The 23,832-nt window shown below is 38.6% G+C and overlaps 3 protein-coding genes and 1 pseudogene across 4 annotated transcripts; 3 read left to right on the forward strand and 1 right to left on the reverse strand.

Annotated features, from left to right (window-relative positions):
- The first annotated feature begins 6 nt into the window (after positions 1 to 6).
- Positions 7 to 6,870, forward strand: LOC144667424 (heat shock 70 kDa protein 12A-like). Its single transcript, XM_078528824.1, has 5 exons — positions 7 to 28; positions 523 to 747; positions 1,841 to 2,024; positions 2,575 to 4,558; positions 6,767 to 6,870. Exons 1-4 carry the CDS (start codon positions 8 to 10, stop codon positions 3,648 to 3,650), a joined length of 1,506 nt encoding a protein of 501 aa, XP_078384950.1. The 5' UTR covers position 7; the 3' UTR covers positions 3,651 to 4,558; positions 6,767 to 6,870.
- A 1,892-nt stretch (positions 6,871 to 8,762) lies between these two features.
- On the reverse strand, positions 8,763 to 13,837 carry LOC144667421 (heat shock 70 kDa protein 12A-like). Its single transcript, XM_078528819.1, has 5 exons — positions 13,711 to 13,837; positions 12,055 to 12,377; positions 11,383 to 11,607; positions 10,733 to 10,910; positions 8,763 to 10,241 (listed from the first exon to the last, which is right to left on the reverse strand). Exons 1-5 carry the CDS (start codon positions 13,721 to 13,723, stop codon positions 9,187 to 9,189), a joined length of 1,794 nt encoding a protein of 597 aa, XP_078384945.1. The 5' UTR covers positions 13,724 to 13,837; the 3' UTR covers positions 8,763 to 9,186.
- A 435-nt stretch (positions 13,838 to 14,272) lies between these two features.
- Positions 14,273 to 23,823, forward strand: LOC144667221 (uncharacterized; annotated as a pseudogene). Its single transcript, XR_013573295.1, has 5 exons — positions 14,273 to 14,572; positions 15,543 to 15,659; positions 16,910 to 16,971; positions 21,606 to 21,661; positions 22,439 to 23,823. The product of XR_013573295.1 is annotated as an uncharacterized LOC144667221 (transcript).
- Positions 16,804 to 19,986, forward strand: LOC144628574 (uncharacterized). The gene is made up of 4 exons (XM_078486689.1): positions 16,804 to 17,156; positions 18,059 to 18,172; positions 18,631 to 18,765; positions 19,622 to 19,986. The coding sequence occupies exons 1-4, from the start codon at positions 17,028 to 17,030 to the stop codon at positions 19,967 to 19,969; spliced, it is 726 nt and encodes a 241-aa protein (XP_078342815.1). The 5' UTR covers positions 16,804 to 17,027; the 3' UTR covers positions 19,970 to 19,986.
- Positions 23,824 to 23,832: the final 9 nt, after the last annotated feature.

Genomic DNA, 23,832 nt, shown 5'->3' on the forward strand with positions numbered 1-23,832 from the left:
GTTCAAAATGATCCTACATAACAATGAGGTTAGTCCTTGCTCTATCCTTGCAGTGGACTCATGAGTATTTTATTGTAAATTGTTTGCTAATATTAATTAATTTAACAATTAATTAATAATTGTTATAAATTAATTAATTTGATATAATACAATTGTCTCCAATATTTAAGTCGACGAAAATCTTTTGCTGTCTCACTGCTTTTTATTTCGTTCCCTAAATAGATTCTGAATAAGAAAATTTGAGAGTAATAGTATTTATATTAATTAAATAATTATATGGATAGTTCTTGTTAATGATCATTCATTCTTTGTAAGTAGACCATTTTTTCTATTTGGAGAATAATTAATTTAGATGCAATAGAATAATATCACTATCACTATTAACTTTATATTCAAAGAATACGAATTAATTTTTTTCTTTAGCTTCACTTTTACTGTGCCGAACTTGATTCGAAACAAGCTATTTTCAGTACCACAGTATTAGTCATTCTTAATGTTAAAACCAATTTTTTCACTCTTTAGAACCTAAACAGGGAGACAATTTTAGAAGCCAGCAACGGAAAGCATATGAAAGCCATACAGGTTTTCATTTATTCCATCCATTATCTCCACACAAGAGCTTTGGAAGTAATTCGAGAGAGAACTGGTGACGAAAATTTTAGCTGCAGTGATGTTCAGTGGGTTTTAACTGTGCCCGCGATTTGGAAGCCAGAGGCAAAACAGTTTATGAGAGAAGCGGCATACAAGGTAAATTATAACCAGAAGAAGCATTTTTTTTCTGACGACGTTTCTGGTTTTTTGTAGGGTAAAGTGTGTGTCGCTATCGGTGTTAGTTTACCTTTCAAGTTCCCCAGTAGTTGTTTCACACAATGACTTTTTCTTGCCCAACTTGGGCTTCATTTGTACCCTGATTACTTTAACCTTATAGAAGAGAACGCAGGAAAAGAAAGCTTGGAAAAAAATCAGGCTTGAACGGGATTACCATGACCTCCACTTATAAGGAAGCAGTGAACTGCCAACTGAGCTATCGAGCCTATTGAATGCGAAATCTTCGTTCTGTTTACATGAATGTAATCTGCCTCTGTATAAATGCAGGTTTTCTTTCGAGTCACCATAATATGTAAAAAGAGGCTTTAATGAAACTGCATGTTAGACCCTGTTTACATGTAGGAAAGTTGTCCCTGGTAGGACAGTTGGAGGGTTACCCTTTCCCCCGAGCCATCTTTTGCCAAGCGTTTATATGAGATAGTTGTCCCTGTTAGCCAAGCCAAAACTTGACTCTCTCGGTTCAAAAGACTGGCGAGAGTTGTTTTAAAACATTTACTATGGCTGCCTTTTCTAATATCTGTAACGCTGAAACATCGACCATTTTTTGGATAAATCTACCACCGACTTTGATTTCAATTTATGTGCATTGTTTTTTGGCGTTATATAGCGTTTGCGCATGCTCGGTATGCGTCAACTTGTCCCTGGTAGGCGAGGTAAAAATAACCAAACTGTTTATATGGAGAAAAAGTTGGCTCGCTCCCCAGGGTCACCCTACCTTCAAAGCGAGTGACCCTCCACCCAGGGTCACCCTATCCCCAGAGCCAACTTTGCAATTTCTGATGTAAACAGTTCGCAGCTATTTATAGAGAAACGTATGAAAAACTTTCACGCCCGGAGTGGCTCGGTATGGGGGGTAACCCTCTTACCAGGGACAACTCTTCCTCATATAAACAGGCCCTTAGCCTCCATCACACAAAGAACAGCTGGGGTGTACTTTGCCGATCGTTTAGAGTATTCCAACGTTGAAGACTCAAGTGCATTAACACCTCTCATTTCTTTACTTGTCTGTTAGGCGGGATTAGGGTCACCAACAAACCCAGAGCAGATAATTATCGCCTTGGAACCAGAAGCAGCATCTGTTTATTGTAGAGAAAGAAAAATAAAAGATTTTGTCGCCGAGAGTGTAAGCAACGATGCTTTAGTCACTGACACTCTGGCCCGTTCAGAAACGCAATACGTTGTGGTCGACGTTGGAGGTACGAAAAAAAACAGCTTCAGAATAACATCGTTTCCTTGACCTTTTTTGCAACAGGTTGAGGAATGTTAAAAAAAAAGTAAGACAGGCAGACGAGAAACTGTAAACAGATTGATAGAAAGACATGCACAGTCGGAAAGAGATTAAGCATTTAAGCATATGTGTAGCATGCAGATGTGTATAAGAGAGAGAGAGTATCAGAGGAAAAAATACATCTTCAAGTTACAATACTACTTGCCTTCAATTAATAAAAGAAACATTTTTGGTTTGCAGCCTGCTAAAGCTAACTGACCCTAACTAAAAGCCCCCCCCCCCCCTTCTATTAATTTTACACATAACTTTTTTATTCAGCCGTGAAAAACATATATGTAAGATATATGTTTTGCACGGCTGACATATTGCATGCATTAATATGTCGCAGCAACATGTAGTTCACACGCCCAAAATGCGCGTGCCACATTAGTTTTGTCCCTGTTACATGTCTTTTCGTGTTTCAGTACCTTTAGACCTTTCACGTACAATTTTTCAATTACCAATTCCATCTTTTTCAGGTGGAACCCTTGACGTGACTGTACATCAAATTCAGGAGAACGGTGCGATCAAAGAGATTCATAAAGCCACCGGAGGCCCCTATGGTGGACAGGAAGTTAACAAAGAATTCAGGTTCCTTCTTGAGTCGATCTTTACCCCGACATTTACTCAGGATTACGCCCGACATAACTCTGTGGATTGGCTTTACCTGATGAACGATTTCGAAATTAAGAAACGTGGGAAGCGAGTCTGCGAGGGAGGAACCACGAGGATTCGACTGCCAAACAGTTTTGTGAGTAAATTTTCAAACGCCAAGGGCTGGGACATAAATGCAATCATCCAAGAACAATACAGTCTGGAAGATATAAAGGTTCAGCGTAAAGAATATCTTTGTATTGGACCAAAAATCGTGACACAGTTGTTCGACCCTGTCCTGAATGGTATCGTCACCCATCTCTCCAACCTGCTTGCCAAACAGGAATTGTCAGGAATTGAATGTGTCTTTCTTGTTGGTGGCTTTGCTGACTCAACACTTCTTCAAGAAAGAATCAAGCACCATTTTGGCACCCGCTGCCGCATCATGGTTCCACAATACGCTTCCCTTGCAGTTGTTCAAGGGGCTGTGATGTTTGGGCAAAAACCTGGTGTTTTCGAGTCAAGAATGATGACTACCACCTACGGCATTCGAGTGCACAAGTTGTTCCTTGATGGAGTTCACCCCGAGTCCAAGAAGGAAGTCATAGGAGGTATTCCGCGCTGCAAAGATGTCTTCTTCAAGTTCGTTAAAGTGGATGAAGTAGTAAGAGTGGGCGAGAAAAGGCGCTTCACTGGTTTTCAGCCGCTATCAGGTGCACAGAAACAAATCAAAATCGACTTCTACAAATCCGAGCGCGCAGATGTACAGTTTGTTACAGATCCTGGAGTAGAGAAGGCTCCTGGTCGAGGATTGGTTCTTGAGACTCCAGAAGCTTGGAAAACAAAAGATATAGAAATCAATTTACTTTTCGGAGGAACAGAAATAAAGGTCTCTGTGGTAAATCTCACAAGTAATAAACAGTGTACAGGTTATCTGGACTTTTTAGCGATTAATCAGTGAGTCCTTTCTTTTCCTAAAACTTTTACTGTAACTTTAGGTCCAAATACCGAGAACATAATAGCAATTTTTAACTAAAATTACAATTATTAACTACAATTATTTCAGTATTTCATGAAAACTCGTTGACTATCATTTAGAACAGGGGAAGGCAAGTTGAATATGCTGCTGAGCGTCGATACGTTCTTAAAGCTTATTTTCCATCTCAACTGCGAGGTTTATAGTACTGTCGTATATCCTCTCCTAACTTCGATGATACACACATTTTAACAAAATATTGTAATAGTTCGACTTTCACCTTTTGTGTGTTTTATCAATTTTCTTGTTGCCTCGATTATCATCTTACGCCACACCATATTGAACATTACCTAAGTGTAGTCGTAAAAACGTTATATAAAAAGGGATCTCTAGCATCTCTAGCCTTGATTATCCAAGTTTTTCTTCGTCACACTCAAAGTTACGTTACTACAATGAGGAAGTACTGTAATACAATGTAATACAAATGTATTCTCTATTGTTTTTCTTTGCTTACCACCAGGTTTCACCCAAGATGTCGGAATTTTCTTGTTCCTTTATACTCATGTATTTTCTAACGCCTTTTTTTTGTTTTGTTTAATTGTGCTAACTACGACACTTTGCTTTATATACTTTAGTTCTGTTTACTTTTCTAAAGCAGCAATTAATTAACCCCAGGGTATATATTGTCGAGTCCAAAGCACGCGTGAGTTTAAAAGAATACAAGAGAAGTGCTAGAAGATGATCCAGGGGAAACGTTGTGTTTCCCGCTTTTTTTCTCCTTGTCCCATTTTATAGAAACTGTTTCCTGATGGCTTGCTTACCCAGCTGGCCTGACACCTGGGCCGGGTTGGTTTGACAAGACGTCTTCTCTTTAAGCCTGGTACTGTACAATGGTTAAGGTAGTTAATCAAAGATCTCTTCGAGATATCGACTTTTTTGCATGAAGTTAGTATGTGTAGAAGGTTTATCCTGGGTATTGTTGTTCGAACATATCATGGAAGAATTCAAACGTCTTTCAGTTCAAGCTTTTTTTTATTTTCGTGGAGGAAATGCTGTATTTGTCAGTCGTGACGGCTGGGCGCTTTGCGACTCATATACTTTGGCTTGGTTAAAAATGGTAAACATCGACGCTTGCCTTTAATCGAAATAGTTGTTTCCTTTCGAGTTAGAAATATTTCTACTCGGCTTAATGCAGGGTTCCCGATAAAGGTTACGCAAGACAGAGTTACCTTTTTTCTCGTCACGCAATCTTAACCCCACATTGAGAAGTAAATTTTCGTTTGGATATTACCAAAAGCCGCTTCTCCTCGCGAAGCTTCCGAACAGAAGAAAAAACGTTTGGTGTTTACTGCTTCCACCGGAAGTAATTTCACAACAGGCTACAAAAAAACTTGTAAATATCACTTCACACCTGCATTAAATGTTGGAATTCCAAATTGTGCAACTCAGCAGAAATAATCAATTGTCACGAAATTAGTTCCCTTTGGTTAACTATTAGCAACGTTTTAGTGTGTGAAAGACTTGCACCAGTACAAATTTACACGTTACGCAATTGGGAATGCTTACGCGATGTAAGGCCAGATTGCACCATCATTTCGACGCTAGCGGGACTTCGAACGCGATGTTCGACGAGTTAGCTTCACCGAAAGGTCTCTGATGAGTCTCTTGGCAGAGACGAAACATGCGTGTCAGACCAGCCACGAAAGTATTCATTAATCGTTTTAGGTAAAATTAATATTAGCGCCTAAAGACTTGTACCAGTACAAATTGCGTTCTTAATTATATAGCTGTCAGTAAATCCTTTATTGTCAGCGCAGCTATTTTTCCTAAATTTCTGAGAACTGTCCAATTTGGGATTAAATTTGGATAGTTTCATATAAGGACTTTCAGGTAAAATGCACAAACTGTCCAATTTAAGAAAAATTGGACAGTTTTGTCTCAGCCAATCAAATCGAAGAAAAAACGACATGTGACGGATATTAGCCAATTAGCACAAAGCATAGCTAGCGTAAGCCCTGTAAACTTGTCGCATTGTTAGTCGACAATGGCGGAATTTTATAAAGCAAATTTGCTACGGTTTTTCCATTCCTTTTGGGCTTTTCAGCAATGGTAACAACAAAGAGAAATTTTCTACGTTGTCAGAAGAGGAGCTAGCTACACTAAGAAGCAAAAACTGAGAGCAAAACACCTCCAAAAGTACAAAACTTGGGTGAACGTAAGTGCAGCGAAGCGAAGCAAGAAATCTGTCAGATATTCATCGTCATGAGCTAGAAGCAATTCTTTGTCTTTTTTGCTGAAATTCGAAAAGAAAAGACGGCGATGAAGTATGAACGAGATAGTGGAAAGGAGTATGCCAGATTCAAGAAGTTGTAAAGCTCTTCGGACACTTTGTTTACGACTTTCATTGACTGATGCAGTGTTTTAATTCACTCACTTTGTAGCAAGCTTCGCAAACTCAGGTGAATAAAATTGCACTGTTTTGTTTAAGTTTTATTTGTGAAGACAATGCTTTGAGTGAGTTGCATGTGCTGTGTTATGCCTTCTATTGTTGAATGCTTTTCCCGTTCTGGACATAAGTTTATTGTTTACGCTGATTGACTGACTACAAGCTATATAATTAATATGTAACCGGACTACATGCTTGTCCAATTTGGAAATAATTAGATTCAAAAAATTCCTCTGACAGCCAAATTTGACTCGGCCTACGGCCTCGTCCAATTTTGGCTGCCCTCGGAATTTTTTCATCAAATTATTTCCAAATTGGACAGCATGTAGTCCAACTACGTATACTAATCGTTTTTCTGCATTCGAGCGCTGAACCCCTCACATTCTTAATTGGTTATGTCGCGTAAGATTTGGGCTACTCACGTTTTTAATTGTTATATAACGTTTGTAAATTTGACAAGTCACGTTTTTTTCTACAAGAACGGAAGTGCTGAAACACAACTATAGAGTGACACTTTACAATTCACGCGCATTGATCACCCACAGCGGAAAGTATTCCCTTGAGAAATTAAAACAGTCCCTTAAGAGTTAACAAGAATGTGGTTCCAGATTACCCAACCTAACCGCTATTCTCCTTCTTTTTGCTTGTAAACAAGCAAAAAAGTCGAAAAAATAGTTAAGATATTGCACAGTGCTGTGTGGACAATTTGGCTCGTTATGCTACGGGTTCATATAGCTCCTGGTCAGTTTGAATAAAAAAAGAAATACCGTTATTGATGATTAATTTTGCACTGAAACAAAACTGCTGACCCGGCTTGGTTGCATAACAGCCCGGGTAGCAGAGATCCCGAGGCATCAAATCAATAATTACGAACATTGGGGAAGCCCTACCCACTCCCACTTCCTCTTAATCGGCCAGCTTATCAAACGCTCAGTTTAAACATTAGAGTTACACAACTCTGACGACCTTGTTCTTTTAAGAACAAAGTCGTCAGAGTTACAATACAATAGTCGTTTAATGTGTCATACACTTAGCAATAATATTTGTCCCTCTTTCCCTCTTTTCCCTCCCTCTGTTACTCTAATGTTTAAAAACAACTCAATGAGAATCAAGAAATTGGGTGTTTTGCCTGAAAATCCAGCAAGGCCTACTTGTGAAAGGCGCCACACCTTTAAAAAACCTCCAAGGGAACTCATGAATTGTACGACCAATAACAAGACAGCGGAAACATGCCTTTGTTGTTGTCCACCTTAGCCAGAAATTCCACCTCAATCATTTTGATTGAACGTTGAATCTGGCCCCGAAACGACACTATCAAACCTCAGACCAATAATATCTGACTTCCCAGTTCATTCTAAGATACTTGAACGCGCTGCTTACAGGAACACAGTACTGCTTTGTCCCTCTTTCTATTTTAACGTTGAAAGGGGGCAGGGGCCTCCAAAATGTTTACATGCCACTTTCACTTGGCATAGGGTATCCACACTTTCATCTTCTTAGCCTGCATGAGCGTTCCTACTTCTTTTGACAAGGTTTGCAAACCTCGTCAAACGTTTTGTCATGATTTCCAAATTAATTCCCTTTCCCCTACCCTTCTCATTGTTGAACTCTCAAACGTTAAAAGGGGGGAAGGGGACCTCCAATGTTTGCATGTGACATTGACAAAGGTAAAGCATAGAGAATCCACACTTTTATCTTAAGACCTAAGAAAGGCGTTTGATACATAGACCATAATATCCAGTTACTGCAGCTGTCCTTGTTTGGATATATTTCGCTTCACAATACTTTTCATCTTACACGGTGTTTTTTGTTTATTTTAGTAACAGCTTCAAAAAAGGTCCTAAACAGTAAGGATTTACTCCCCCGACAAGTTACATGATAATCCGATCGTAGATTTCCTAACCGAGTCCCCTTTTAATTTTGATATTAAAACTGTTCTCTTCCTGCGTCTGTCTCAACTGTCGCACAAATGTAAAAAGTTACTGACCTAGTACCAACCATTTTTGAGGCTGATTCCACCTAAAAGGTCATTGTTAAAGTCTTAAATAGGAAAATTACATCAAAACTTAGCGATTAATAAAGATAAGCCAGTGAACAGGCTCTCCGGTCGAGGATGGAGCGAAAAGAAAGTGGGAAGAGAAAGGAGGTGGTGGGAGAAGGGAAAAAGGCGAAGAGGGGGACGTTTCTTTCTTCCTGCTCGCCGATCGTTTTGGCCCTGCCCCACTTGGGAGCCTATTTGCAAGCTAATAAAGACCGATGTTTTGATTTTCTTTTGGAGCTGGAACAAGATATATCAAAGGTCCCTACCAAGTTTTTGCGTGTTTCGTTCGTACAATGTGAAGAATAAAAGAGAAAAAGTCAAGTGGTTTTGCTTGTCAAGTTTTGAAAACCACTCGTGGTATATTAAATTACTATTTGTTGTTGTGGGTACAGGCGTTACTGATCATTTAGTTTTAATTCCACACGATTTTCTCATGCCAGCGCTTGGTAACAACTATGTTTTTGAACGTGTAATTCCCAAGCAGATATTAGAATGATTTTTTTTTTGTGGTATTCGGCGGTTGTACAGAACATTTTAAAGAAAAGCACTTACTCGTTCCAAGACAATTTTTTTATTGTGCTGTGATATAATCAATCAGTTTTAAACATTTTATTGTTTGATTGGTATTCGAGCATCGTATATCCGCCAAACACATTTTAAAAGAACTCGCGAAAAAGCTTACTGAACTACCTAAAATTCACCATTACAGGTAGGTTGACAAAATCATGTTTCTAGCTATGAACTAGCTGTATACTATACGATAAATGCGTTTTATAGTCCAATTAAAAGTCTCTAACATGGCTCATCAGCAAAAGTTCATTTAAATGACCAAAGAAAAAATTAATTTGCGGATCAGGCTATAATTTGCATTGCTATAATAAAAGTAATATACAAACACGATTCTATGAATTCGGACTCAAAAACCGCATCCACAATTTGCGCAGTACAAACTCTAGTGCTTTTAAGCATTCTGGCTTATGTTAAGGCAACTAATCTAATGACAGTATGTTCCACCCAGTGTCAATTTGATCAATCTAAGTATGAAAAAAGTCAAGGATGGTTCGAGCAACGTTACCAGTTGAAACATCCTTAGCTGAAGCGGTTATTTCCGTTCTACCAAAATACAGACTGACTTCAATTTTTCTATTTTTTCCTCTCCATGTGTCAGGGGAATGGACCATGACACTACCAATCTTAGTCATGCCGGGATCTGTGACGTATTCAGTATCAGGATTGCTGGCAGCATAAAAGGAACAAGTGATCTTTGTATCGGTTGCACGGAGTAGTGTGTAATTACTTGTACTTTTGTGGCCGATTCGTACAGCCACGTTCTCTCTTGCGAATAGGCTAAACAAATCATCACACCACTCAACGCCATCCACGACAACCATTTTTTCTTCCCGATGGACGCCAGGGATAAACTTCCGCATACAAGCCGCCCCATAAGTTGTGCGCACCACTCTTTCGGTTATTTTAGCTGGCTTCTTGCCAAAGATCACAGCACCTTGAACAACTGCTATGGTTGCATGATTGGGAATGAGCACTCTAAACTTTCGAGAAAACTCATTTTTAATTTCTTTTTGAAGAAGAGCAGAATCTGCAAAACCGCCAACCAGAAGCATGGTTTTCACTTCTAATAGTTTTGGCTCTCTCTGCAGAGTTTTCAAGTGCTTTTTGATCCCCCCAATCACAGGAGCAAACAATTGCTTCATTACCCCTGAACTGAGAGCAAGGTACTCATTATTTTTAATCTTAATTTCTTTTTCTCCATAGCGTGACATGGCTCGACTTCTGGACTGACTTGCCAAGGACACAAAACTGCGTGGTAATCGGATATTTGTCATCAGTTTGTTGTCTAAGATGCGCTCTCCTCTCTTTTTACTTTCGAATTCGTTCATCAGACAGAGCCAATCAGATGGATGCTGTTTCCGATACTTTTGAAGCTCTTGTGCACCAAACAGCTCATCCAAAAGAGCTTCAAATTGTTGGTTCACCTTTATTCCACCATAAGGACCACCAGTCACTTTGTGGATCTCTTTGATGTTGCCGTCGCCCTGTATGGCGTGTACTGTCACGTCAAGTGTGCCCCCTAAATTTAGAAAAGATGGTGCGAAAATTAGAATAACAAAACTTTAAACTGCCTTGTTGTACGTATCAGACCTCTGGAGCTCGGCATCGAGCGAGAACACTAAATTGCAGGAATATTTACAATTTTAAATCGGCAAAATTAATTATTGTTTATTAATCAAAATAATTATTGCTTAATAATTAATAAATTGCGCTGATCAGTGCATTGTAGTTCAGCTTACCATGTACCTAAACGAGCTAATTACGTTTGCTCTTCTTGCGGGCAGCTTGTGTCATTCTAGATGCAGACATGAAAAAACGACTTTGTATGAAAACTAAATAAATGTTGAGATGCCTAGCCTTATATAAGGTAGTCATATCAGTGTATTGATTTTTTGTGTAATTAACTTAGGACGGAGAGCCACTAGTCTGTCAGTGAAAACTGTTATGTGCCACTCTCTATAAACAAAGTTGTTCATCGGCTCAAAGAAGAATTCAAAGAAGAACTTTTACCTCCAATGTCAACAACCATGTAATGTGTGTTTGGTTGCGAAAGAAGTCCTTCTACCGAGCTGCATCCGGTTTCTGATTGGAATTCACTCATGTTCTTTTCAAGACAGGAAAGTGCGGCAGCTTCGGGTTCTAGAGCGATCATTACCTGATCTGGATTGTCCGGGGACCCCAAACCAGCCTGTTAAACACAAAACGTAAACATTTCAGAAGCTTAACAGTTGGAAAACATAAAAAATACCCGTGCAATGCCCCCTGAAGTATAAGCCATATTCATATTTTCTATCCTAGTGAAGCCTAGTATATGTCCTTATTATACGGACTATAGTTCTGAGGGGTCAAATAGCCCAACTTTAACCCAATTGTAAAATGTTCAAAAAATGTGTTATTTTTCGTTTAATTATGTCTTAAATAGCGTACAGCCAATATTCAGCCAAAAACTGACGGGTCCGTACTCAAGTTTCTCTGTTGGACAGAGAAAATTTGATACGGATCATCAAAAAAATTGTACGGACCTGACCACTGCAGAGGAACAGTCAACTTTACGAGGGTCCATAGGCGCCTATGGCCCCGCAGCAACTTATTTGTTTCTCTACAAAAGTGGTCAGGTCCGGACCAATTTTTTGACGGGTGTGAATGGTGTGCTCACTCACCTCATAAGCTGCTTCTCTCATGAACTGCTTTGCTTTTGGAGTCCATATGGCGGGCACAGTAAGAACCCACTGGATATCATTTGCGCTGAAATGATCATCTCCAGTCCGCTGACAAATTACTTTAATGGCTTCTTCTTTAAGGAACTTTATTGAAGGTACAAAAACTATCTTGGCTTTGACAAATTTTCCGTTGGCAGCTTTAATAGTTGTTTCTTTGTTGATGGTCTGTGAAGAGTTATATGTATGTATTAATATGAAAATACTATTGAAGTCTGGAACCTTTTTGAATAATTTAGCACCGCTGCTAAAAAGTTGAGCGCTCTCTGAATACCGTTCCACACAAGAAATTTGAAGTAGGTATATATTAATATGTATATTTGTTTGCCCCCATTGAACGCGGCTGTACCGTCCTCTGCCTATTCGCTCTTACAAAGAGAATAAAATTGGAGTTTTCGTTATTCATTCTTGGATTATATACAGCAGATTTTTTAGGTAAATAGTTTATGGATCATACGGAAGTTGTAAAGTTTATTAAGCCAGAGTCATGTTGGCAATTTTCTTTTTCTTCTAGGGTTTCTTTAACAAGCTCAAAAACGTGATAAAATTATTTTTGTTACAGTTTTCACGACGAGACATTTTAAGGGCACATTTACTTTATAAAGCAATGGTTACCTCGTCGTTGTGAAGAGCCATTTTAAAATGCTGGAAAAACAGGTATTCCCCTTCATTGCAATCATCCTGAAGACCTGCGTACTTTTCCACCGCTTCGTATCCAAACGAGTCGAATGACAGGTCTGAATTGAGTAGCAGACATGTTGGAGTCTTACTGGTACGACCACCTTGTTCATTCGCCCATTCTCTGTTCATAAATATGGAATCCTTTCCTTGATCTTTAATAAATGAGAAAGCAAACCCGCTGTAGGTTGTCCCGAAGTCAATTGCGACGACGGCGACGTATGAAGATCGCGGTGAATAGCACAGTGAATCGTCCGAAGCTGTAATCAATCGAGAAACAACTGTGTCATTGGTTATTGCTTAATATTTACACTTTTTATGCGTTGTTTGTTTGGTTGTTTTTACTTGTTTAATTCACATTGTTAAGGCCTGTCCAAACGGACGCAACATTTCGACGCAACATATCCCAACATTGTTGCGCACAACATGTTGCCCACGTTTGGGCACCCTGTTGCAAAATGTTGGATGATGTTGGAAAGGGTTTGAAAATGGTCAAATTTTTCTCGCAACATTTTTGGATTTCCCATGATGTTGTACTCGTTTGGCCACGTTTGCGCAATATTTTTTCCGCCGGAGCATGCGCACTAGTTCGAATTGCTTTTCCAAAACGCCATCCAACATTTTGCAACATATTGCAGCGGGGTGGCCAAACGTGTCAACATATTATGCGTTTTTCTTTCTTCTTTTTCTTTTTACATTTCACGCAGTTTTGTCAGTCATATTTGTGAATCATCAAGCAAAGTTTGTCGTTTGGCCAGCAAAGTCGCGCGATCTATTTTATAGCTAAGGATTATGATTTAGGCACAACTATCCGTGACAAACAATAGCTGATAGAATTCTCGCAAACTCATTGGTCGATTGTTTAGACCGTGAAAATGACGCAACTTGTCATGCAACGCCAAGCAACTTTGCGAAATCGTTGATCTTATTTTATTAATGAGATAATTTGTCGCCACTCCTGAAAAAAATAGACTAGTGAATAGCTGCTAAAATTAATGTCAATATAATTTGAATTTGTGATAAAGTTACTGTTTTTCTCAAAGCAGAAAACAAATTCTCACGCATTGGGTAATTTTCATAAAAGATGCTACCATGAAAGAGAAAGTAATCAAAAGTTTAACAATTACGCTCACATCTGTTATATTTATCATATAATTTCTACGGAAGTATTACTGATTTCGCAGGTAACACCATCTATCTTCGTTGCAATAATACTTTAACAAGCGGTGGTTCCAATAATAATAAATTAGAAAACGAGCTTGGAAACAAGCATAATGGCGGAAGTCAAGATTTCAAAGAGCATTGTGAATTCTATTAATTTCTCGTGTTTATGCAGAGTCATAAAAAGGAAAGTCAAATAGAAGCAAACTTAGTGGGTCGAACATGTTTTTCCAGCCTTTCTGCTTGTAATGCGAAGTCCTTAGTCTCGTAAACGCATCGCTTAACAACACAGAATTTGTAGAATAAGGATGACATCATAAACCATATGAATCAGCAAACACTCGGCATATAAATTGCCAGATTGTTAAGAATGACATTGTTCTTCAAGCGGTTCTTTTAGTATCTTGTGCATTAACGTAGCTTTGTTCTTACCTTCTGATGCCATATCTACGGGTCTTGTACCTTGCAAAGTAAAAATAATAGATAATTCAAGGACACCTTGCTAGAAATCAGTCAAAAAGACTTTTCCGAGAAACTCTGTCATGAAAGGGAAATATCCCGAATGTTAGTGACGCATGTACGCATGGGCGACGAATTAACAAAAGGTCAAGTTGTAAATGTAAACTTCCGTTTTTTCTGAGAAATATTGTCATAAGAGTCTCGACTCAAGCCTAACAGCTATAATTTTTAACAAATGTGCAAATATGTTAAATTTTAAACTCTCAACAAAGACTCTTCGACATCATTCGAGTCTCAGGTAGAAAGCTTTTGAATCCAGTGAAACAATGACAAATGTAAGGGGCCTTCATATTATGCTGGTACAATAGCTGGCACTCTAATTAAGAGGCATATTGAGGAAATTTCCTAAAATCAGTGATGCGCGATTATTCTCCGGTTATTCTCAGGAGTCAGCTAATTTACATAAGCATTTACACAAGCATTACTTCCGGTCTTCATTCCCGGAATAAGCTGCATCCGGGAATTAAACATTGAACCTAAAGATGCTGGCTTGAGATATTATACAACGACAACACATATCTTTATTTTCGACAATGTCTTGGACACACACATCCTGGTTGTATCCTGGTAGAGCTTTAAGTATCGAAACAGAATCATCACCGAAAGGTAATGACCCTTTGCGTGTCAAGGATGAATCATACACAGAGTCCCTCATACAAAAATCGATGCAGATTACAGAAGGACTGAAAGGACTGAAATCACTACAGCAGGAGAACAGCGATCTGAAGTCCAAACAGCAAGAACTAGAGCAGAAAAACGATGATCTACTTATGAGGTAAAAATATTTACTCAGTTCTTTTTAAAGTAACTTAAAAGTTTCATGAATTTGTTTGCCAGTGGATGGCAATTAGTGAAGTTATTCTCAATTACACTAGTTCCAAACATCAGTTACATATTACCAGGGGAAGGGGGGGGATAGAAAGTCGGCACTTTCCTTTGAAGACATAGCAGTGCCGGAAAACGATGCGAGTAATGTGTTAATCAAGCCGTTACTAAGAAAGACGTCACACAAAACTTTTTCTGTTTTCTGTTTTTTCTCGGAAATGTTTTTATATTACTACATGTACCCGTGTGGAACGCAAACAAAGACGGATTTACCGCCTCAAGTTTTACGCCGTCATTTTCAGTCGGATTCAAGTCTCACACGATGTTCCACGCCACTGAAAATTTCTCGACGGCGTGGAACACCAAGGAAAATTTTTTCAGAATTTACCTTCAACAACCAAAAAATGGCAAGTCGTCTCGGAAGCCACTGGTAACCATCATTACTTTTTCCCCTTTCCCTTTTAAGTACGGTTAATAGAGGAAAATGGTGATAAAACCGGGCAAACTTCAGCCGGAATAAACAAAATGCAGAGAATTATGTTGGAGTTCCTAGACCGTACACCATCTTTTGTTTTGCACTTAAAAACAATGCATAAATTACGTAACAGAGACGTTTTTATTGGTTAGTTGCTTAGACAGGAGTAAACAACCATTGCGTTTGTGTATTCGTTGCTACTGCGCACGCTCGGTTGCCCGACACCGCTATGTCGCACTTCTTAGTTATTTCACAAAGGCAGTTTCTTCCCACCCTCCAGCCCACTCCTTGTTGTTTATTTTTGATACATTTTGTTTGTCTTTTATTAAGACCGTATGATAACTAAGTATGCAATTGTGCAGTTCCAGCAGTACCTATGTGCGACCCAGGGGTTTTTACAACTCATAACATGGTATCCTTTAAATTACATAAAATTATTTGAAAGGTTAAAAGACAATGAACAGACCAGTCGTGGAAGTCAGCGAGAGAGCGACTCCGAAATTACAAGGCTGAGGGAGCTCCTAGATGACAAACAAAAGGAGGTGGACAAGTTTAGAGAAAGGTACACTACCGTTCCGTTAATATTTTAAGTTGTATGTCGAATATGTCAATAATTACTTTCCTTGCATACTTTTGTAGAAATAAGTGGGGTGGCTTGGCAAATTATTACTTAGAGGAGGCAAGGGGCACTCGATAGTAAAGCATAATACGTAGCTTCATTGATCTACCAAAATCAAGACTGGCTCAACGAATCACAGCATGAACGAACTGAGGCATGAATTTCAACTTTTCTTGCTCAGTCCCAGAAATGCGATTCAGTGTTGCATATTCCACTAAAAAACAAATTAAGACTTTTCATGGAACGCGATCACGGGGTTGCCCAAGTTAGGTATCTTATTTCAAATTTTTCAACGTGTTTGCTAATTGAAAGCAGAAAGATCTCTAAAGAGTTTGAAGAGTTCCTTGGCAGGGAAGAAACGCCACGTCAGACTAGCCACGACCATTTGTAATACACTGAAACTGTCAACTTCACTCGTGATTTTGTGCAGTCGGCACTTTGAACGCGATGCTCAGCGAATTTGCCAACTGAAAGCAGAAGGGTCTCTGAAGAGTTCCTTGGCAGGGACGAAACGCTGCGTCAGACTAGCCACGAACATTTGTAATTTACTGTAACTGTCAACTTCTATTTTCAAAAAGGATCACTCAAATAGTACACCTACACAATTTGCGAATGGGTTCCTTTTTTGTTGTTTGCCTTTTTTACACAGGATCGGCGTACGGGAATACCATTACAGTTATGAACACAACTGCTTAAAAGCACTAAAAAAAAGTCCTATTACAACCACTAACCAACCATTAAGTGTATAAATTAGGGCCCGATTATATGGCGAACTTCAGCCCGGGCTGAAATTTCAGCCGGTTTGCCGATCTGTAATTTCGTTGCGGTTAAACGGCGAATTTCAGCCCCGGTTGAACACTTTTAAAACTGAAAAATTATCGTGACCGCCATTTTCTTTCGTTGAAAACCATCACTGCGCATCCGTACGCTCTCTGTAATGCGATTACATGAGGTTTTTCAGCCCGTTTGCCCGAGCTGAGATTTCCAGCCCGGTTTCAAAAACCCGTAATCGCAAACGCGTTTTAAGAGGATTTGTTTTGGAAGCCGGGCTGAAATTGACATATAATCGGGCCCTTAGCAATAAAAGAGGTAATATTAACCAGTATAAAAGCTTTAAACAATGGCGTTCAGTCAAATTTAGAATTCTATTTTTTTTGGCAAGGCTTTGCTGATGCCGTCTGCTCCTTCTGTAGGCTTGCTGCAGTGTCCGAGAGAAGGGTTCTTCAAGACCAGCGAGCAACTGAGAACACACTAAGTACAAACTGACAATCTGAGCTTGAAACGAAATACACTCTTAGCTTCAGAGATGGTATGCGTGCTGATGCAACAGAGAGGATTGTTAAGAGACTTCCAAAGAGTTTAAGCACAGGACCACGACCAACAGATCGACCAACAGCAGAACATCTCAAGGCTTCCAGGCTTGCATGCCTTATTTTTGAGGTAGCAATTTCTAGTTTGTTTTCATCAATATGAAAACGCTGTTTTCATTTAGTGAGTCTATAATTGGCGTGCATAAATGCTTTCATATGTGAAGACATTCTTGAACTAAAGAGAGGGCGCCTTTCCTTAATTCAGCTACAGCAGAATTGCGAGAATTCGCAACGATATCGCAATATCTTTTCCTTATTTTAAATTAAGTCTATCAATTCATTTAGTAAAAATTACACGAATACAATCATGACATATCAATATACTGCTCAACACGGCTTATCTTCACGTTTTCACTAAGGTACCATGGAGTTAATTAATCTCATAAACCTACCTTAAAAATCCAACAAGCTGTATTACTCTCCTCTTTTAAAAAGCCCATTTTATTCATAGCACCTAATTTACGACATTTATCTTTTTTATAAACCAGTTCATGCTTGTAATTCGTTTTAGTTTTTAAACTTTTTTTATATAACTATTTCAATTACAAAACAAAAGCTTTTAACTCTATTTTTACAACTATTTTAAATAATTAGATATTTTATATTTTTAGAAATTGTATTTAGCAGGGCCCCTCTGGAAACCAGCCACTGTGCTGAATGGGCCACCCTGCATAAATAAAGTTTTACCTTACCTTACCTTACCTTACCTTACCTTACCTTACCTTACCTTACCTTACCTTACCTTACCTTACCTTACCTTACCTTACCTTAACTTACCTTACCTTACCTTACCTTACCTTACCTTACCTTACCTTACCTTACCTTACCTTACCTTACCTTACCTTACCTTACCTTACCTTACCTTACCTTACCTTACCTTACCTTACCGTATCACAAAAACATCATTTTTTGCCTACTGCAAGAACATCCACAGGAATATTATCAATCTTACCTGAATTGTTTTTTTTATAGGTCTGTTACGAGAGTGCCGCAACTGTGAGAGAAAACTTCACTCACATTTCTTCAACAATCTTGGAAAATTTAGTCACTAAAGCACCTTCGTTCGCTTTCCTTGACTTAAAGAAGGTTTGCAGCTTTATATCTTGTTTCGTAATTTGTCGTTTTCATCATTCACGAAATGGATAATAGAAAAGGCGGAAATCTGATAATTTAGAATCACTTTTCGGTGTTCTTAGTATTCTAAAGTTAGGAAGACATGTTTTATGTATCAACTTATATAGTTATCAAAGGTTGCTTATAATAGGAACCAAACGTTAGACTTTGATCGGGTTCCGACGTTATTACGAAACGTCAAAGGCCTTTAAAAATTGTCAGGGTGAAATTAAAACGTCATTTCAACTATCTCTACTAGGGTTGAGTTACAGTTCGAAAATATTAATACTTTATTTTTATTCTACCAGTAAATTAAGCCTTTTAGTATTTCATAAAACTATTATCAAGCAAAATCACTTTTACAGGTGTTTACAAAATTATTATTATTCATTTAGGAAATGTGACAGTGCATCGACAATTTTGTTCTTTAGACTGTTCCCAGTGATTTATTCCAGTCCAGATCATCTTCAAATAGACCGTCGACTCCAGTCCAGAACGCACTAAATGAAGTTATGGTCGTTGTCAAGGAGACGGCAGTGAATCATAAATTGGATAAACTTGTTCAAGTAAGTCAAGTCTCGGCTCAGCAAATGTACATTTTTGTTTACCAGGTTATTCCTTTCAAAGGAACGAACTAAAATGAATAAACGAGTGATCAAAAAAAAAAATGAATTGGCTTCGCATTCCCAAGAGGTAACAAAAGAAATTCTATGCAGCAGTTGTTAGCGAAAATGTTTACACTACATTAACACGAGAAACTCTGGATAAATAATATAAACGTAGGTCAACGTACAATAGTTTACACAACATTACACTCCGATGTTACCGTATGTTTATTTTCAACTTATGAAATATAACATGTACAAATTACAGTTCCCCATATCCATGATGAACTGAGCTTATTACAAACTTTATTAGATATTTACCACGAGTCCTTTTCATATAGGCTAATATTAAAAACTAGCAATGGTATATTGCAATTCCTGCATTTTTATTGGTTAACATGCAATGGTATATGAGCTCATATACCATTGACACAAATTAAAAATGGTAGCCGATACGCGTCAACGAAAACAGCTGGGGAACTCAATTATTGCAATTCTTGGGGCGTTTTTAATAAAACAATTATTCCACTCGCGTTTGTTGGATATGAGATCGTTATAGCCAACTCGGCGCTACGCGCCTCGTTGGTTATCTACCATCTCATATCCAACACACGCTCGTGGAATAGTTGTTAAGTAGAAGTAGTACGGGTTTCTTGCTGCAAATTAGATATATATAATCTCTTAGACAACTTCGTCAGAACAAAAGTATCCACAACAGCTGGGCATTGGCGAATGTCATCATTTTTCAAGTCTCTTAACACATTTGGCAAGGCTTTTTGTTAGACAACTGAGTTTAACTTACTGTTTCACTTAACAGACCGCCAAAAAAGATCTGGAGACAAAATGGAAGCAGCAATGGCAACGTCAAAGAAGCAACAGAGTGAATGCAACAGAACACATTCTTCCACCCTATGATGGTGCACTTAAAGATAGTCTGGAGAAATATATTGAATACTGTTGCCAGTTCTCTTGGCGCATGGTCACTCAAGTACCACCGCTGAAGATTGGATATGAGAGTACGATGTATAATTCTATGTTTCACACTGAAAGCTCGTCTTTCGCCAGAGAAAAGAAAACGGCCACATCCCAAATAAAGTGCTACTTATGGCCAACCCTGCTTGATTGTGACAATAGAGTAATAGAGAAAGGAGAGGTCGTGTTGTAGATCTGAGCTTTTGAAAGAAGCTTTTGAAATTTGCTGATTTCTTCTGAATTCTGACGACAATTTTAATAATGTAAATTTTAATCGTTAATAATGTATACACTCCCCGAGTGGGCATTTGCTGGTTGTTGCATAATTCCATGATATAACTCTGCATGTTGCTTTTATCTTTTATTTGTCTCACCAATAAGTGCGTTGCGCTAGGAAAGTCTTCTACTGCTGCTGCTGCTGCTGCTGTTACTGCTGTTGCTACTGTTCCTGCTACTACCTACTGCCACTCTCACTACTCCTGCTACTGCTACTCAACTGCTACTTCTACTTCTACTACTAATACCACTTCTACTACCACTACCACTACCACTACCACTACCACTACCACTACCACTACCACTACCACTACCACTACCACTACCACTACCACTACCACTACTACTGCTACTTCTACTTCTGCTGCTGCTACTGCTGCTGCTTCTACTTCTACTGCTGTTGCTACTGCTACTGCTGTTGTAACTGCTATTACATCATATTCCAACAACACACTTTGACAACAAGCGTTTGTTCGAGTTTTCTACAAAAAGATATATAAAGTTTGAGTCTTCTCTTGTATTCGATGCGTAAACTATGGGTTGTGTAAAAAAATTATGTATAAATCAGAAATTGTAAGATTCGTCTAAAATTTCATTTTTTTCTGATTAAGAAGTTTGCTCTACAAGTAGTCACAACGACAGTTATTCAAACAGCACTTACACAATAGATATTACAAGTCATGAATGTTACCTGTAATTGAAAATGACCGTTGTCAAAATAAACACGTTTCCTTCGTCATTGTTACCATAATATGGCCTGTATTTTCTTGCAGGTCGTACAGTTGTTCGGAATATCGTGTATGTATTTTTTTCTTGCGGTGTTTTTTAATCCTCTTTGGGCTAATATACAATATGAGCTTCTTCGCTCGTAAAATTATATTTATCAGGATCGTGGAGAATTTAGTGATATTGAATCTTGAGAATATAATGACTGACTTGTGATTGACTTGCTCTGGTGCGGGCGAACTTTACCAATTTATCTGAATGAAAACTTGAGCTACCGTAAAATCCTGGCATTATTAATTTTTTTCCCCGCTCTCCCACCCTCCTTTGAGCATGTCTACATCCGTCACTGTATACTGAAGTACAGTATTAAAAAGGTCTTGAAACGGAATTCACGGGAGCCAACATAAGTTCGATACTTGATTGTCTGAATGAGATGGCTAATTTATTCGTCTAGCCCTGTTCCACGTAGCACTGCTTTGGCACTCTAAACAACAACTCGAAACTACTGTTGCACTTTACTCTGTACAAGCATTCCGAATCAATACACGCTCCTCAAACCACACAAATAAACCTTCCGCCTTGCTTATATAAGATCCCCACCCCACCACTCCATGTAGTAAGTCTCCAAACACAACCTTAAACTTAATTATTAGTTGAAATTGTTTGGAAAGGCGTTGTTTTCTGAGCCTTTAATCTCTGAATTTGGACAGTCGGTACTGACAGATGATAGAACATTATGTTTCAGTGTGCTTTTAGTAGATTGTGCTATACGATAACACCAGCCCTCAAGTGCTTTCCGCTAAAGTACTAAAGCGTGATTCTCTCAGTCTATGAGGAGACAACGTTCATTGCAAGCAATCCTACAGACAGACAAGCCGATGTAGTGAGTTCAAAATTCATTCGCAGTCATTAACTGTCAATATTTGACTTTGAAACTTTCAATCCTCTTTACAATACGTTATGGACATTCCAGCTTAGCTAAGAATAAAAACTAACATTTACTAAATCTTAGTTTTTGTTCTTAGCTACGCTGTGATTTACAATTCAAATTTACCTCCGTTTCCAAAAACAAAGTATAAACATTAATTTCAGAAATTGTTCTGTTATGACAGTACGCTAGCTTTCCTACGAAAAAAAGGTATTTACACTCGAGGGAAAAATAGTGTCAACAACAACCCCTCGCGTTGTTTTAACATATGCTTTTTTGCGTTGTAGACATTTCGGCTTTTTTGGACTCTCTTAAATAAGAATGAGCAAAAATTAACTTGCCAATATAATTTTCACGTACTTCTTCAGTGTCCAGTATTGTAATAATATATTTTCACTACAGTACTCAAGCTGTCCATTCCCTGGCGCCCACATCAATCTACCTTTGAACTTTTAACCTTTTGTTTTGTTTAATTAAAACATTGAAACCATAACACGTTTTAGTGCTTGTTTTCTTTTCCTTTCAATCGCTATTTAAGTGCCAAAAATTTGATTTGTTCGATGAAACTGCGATAATAAAGAGACTTGGTTACAAAACAATGGTTCGAAACTCAGGTTTCGTGGTGAACAGTATCGTCATTCTGCGCGGAATAAATTGTCGCGAAAATTTTCTTTTATGATTATTAATGAGGGAGGTTGAAGGTCTCACACAAACTCAATATTTGAAAGTTAGTTTGATGCAGCACTTAAGTTAGTGAGTGAGTACGAAAATGCAGCACAAAAACAAATGGCTTTGCTAACCAGGCTGCGATCGAAGAAATTCCTTCAAAAAGCGTTGGTTCTTTTTTGTGGAATTACAGTGGTTAGTTTGTTCTTCTATGCGCGAAAGATCAAGATCGTGAACAGCAGCCAAGAAACGGACATTAATGATCGAACACATTCCCGAAACAATGCAACTATCCACTTCAACAACAAGGAGGCAGACGACGATTTGCGAAAGAATGATAAAAAGATATTCATCGCTTTTAATTACTGGGAACAACTAACAGCGGCAACGAATAATTTTCTTGACCTCACTGTCCTTGCTGCGTATGGTGGACGACAAGTTGTTGTTCCATTTGTTAAAAACTCTTTGTTTTACGGTTCACCGACAAAGAACGGTTTGGAAACACTTGCACTGTATTATAACGTCACGGCGCTCAATCGCACACTTGGTTTGCGCGGTCACGGTAAGCTAATAAACTGGAAAGGGTTTCAACACGTCTGCCAAGGTAAACTAGACGTGCTGGTGCATTTTGATTACACAGCAAATAGTCAAGCCACACGGGCGTTTTTTCCTTGTAAAGGTCGCGAGAGGAACACATTTGGAGATTTTAAGGTGGGAAGGACACTTTGCATGAATGTCTTTGCGATTGACTCAGTTAAAAAATTCGAGGATGATGTTGTGAAGAGGCTTCCATGTGTTGGCTTGGCTCAGTGGAGGGGAAGTGATAACAGGTATCTATACAGAGCGCAATTTAATTTATCATCAGTTGTAACACACCGTATGCGCTCTGGTGATGCAGACATTTTCTTCAGTTCAAAACTTCTTGGTGTTGCGCATGATTTCATCGCAAAAAATCTTGGTCCACTGTTTTTCTCATGCACATTCGAACAGAAAGGATTTTAAAGTTGGCAAAAGCTTTCAGGGACATTGCTGCGGTCAAAAAGTGTATATCAGATTTATCAGCACTAGTTCAACGGCACAAGAATGTTAGCACAGCTCACATCCCTGTCTTTCTGGCCGCCGATTTCGCAGACTATGGAAGTTCGTCCCGACATGTAAAACCTGCACGTAAAAAGGCCAAGTCGCTCTTGCGGATTTTAGCTCCTCTAAAACCGGTTATTTTTCAGCCCTCAGCTTACCGTCTTATTGATCGGGGCGCTGTGGCCATTGTGGAAATGAATATTCTGGTGTCTGGAAAACATTTATTTGTTGTAGGAGGCGGTACGTTTCAAGCATGGGTAGTTAGCCAATTCCTTAACAAAAACAATATTGACCGAAAAGCTCGAGCTAAATGCCAAAGTGAACTATGCAACAGTTTATGTTGTTTTTAATTTTATCAGTAGATGACTACAAATGGCGTT

The sequence above is a fragment of the Oculina patagonica genome, chromosome 10 (assembly GCF_052425735.1).
Source record: "Oculina patagonica isolate OP01 chromosome 10, crgOcupat, whole genome shotgun sequence".
Classification (NCBI taxonomy): domain Eukaryota; kingdom Metazoa; phylum Cnidaria; class Anthozoa; order Scleractinia; family Oculinidae; genus Oculina; species Oculina patagonica.

Bases quoted from the DNA above. Each gene is read 5' to 3' on its own strand.
- LOC144667421 (XM_078528819.1), bottom strand. The intron at 11,608-12,054 runs GTAACCATTGCT...AACTCTTCACAG, and splicing joins TGGCTCTTCACAACGACGAG to ACCATCAACAAAGAAACAAC. The intron at 10,242-10,732 runs GTAAAAGTTCTT...TTCTAAATTTAG, and splicing joins CATGGTTGTTGACATTGGAG to GGGGCACACTTGACGTGACA.
- LOC144628574 (XM_078486689.1), top strand. From the start codon at position 17,028: ATGCGTGCTGATGCAACAGAGAGGATTGTTAAGAGACTTCCAAAGAGT. The intron at 17,157-18,058 runs GTAGCAATTTCT...TTTTTTTTATAG, and splicing joins TTGCATGCCTTATTTTTGAG to GTCTGTTACGAGAGTGCCGC. The intron at 18,173-18,630 runs GTTTGCAGCTTT...TTTGTTCTTTAG, and splicing joins CTTTCCTTGACTTAAAGAAG to ACTGTTCCCAGTGATTTATT.
- LOC144667424 (XM_078528824.1), top strand. From the start codon at position 8: ATGATCCTACATAACAATGAG. The intron at 29-522 runs GTTAGTCCTTGC...TTCACTCTTTAG, and splicing joins TGATCCTACATAACAATGAG to AACCTAAACAGGGAGACAAT. The intron at 748-1,840 runs GTAAATTATAAC...CTTGTCTGTTAG, and splicing joins TGAGAGAAGCGGCATACAAG to GCGGGATTAGGGTCACCAAC.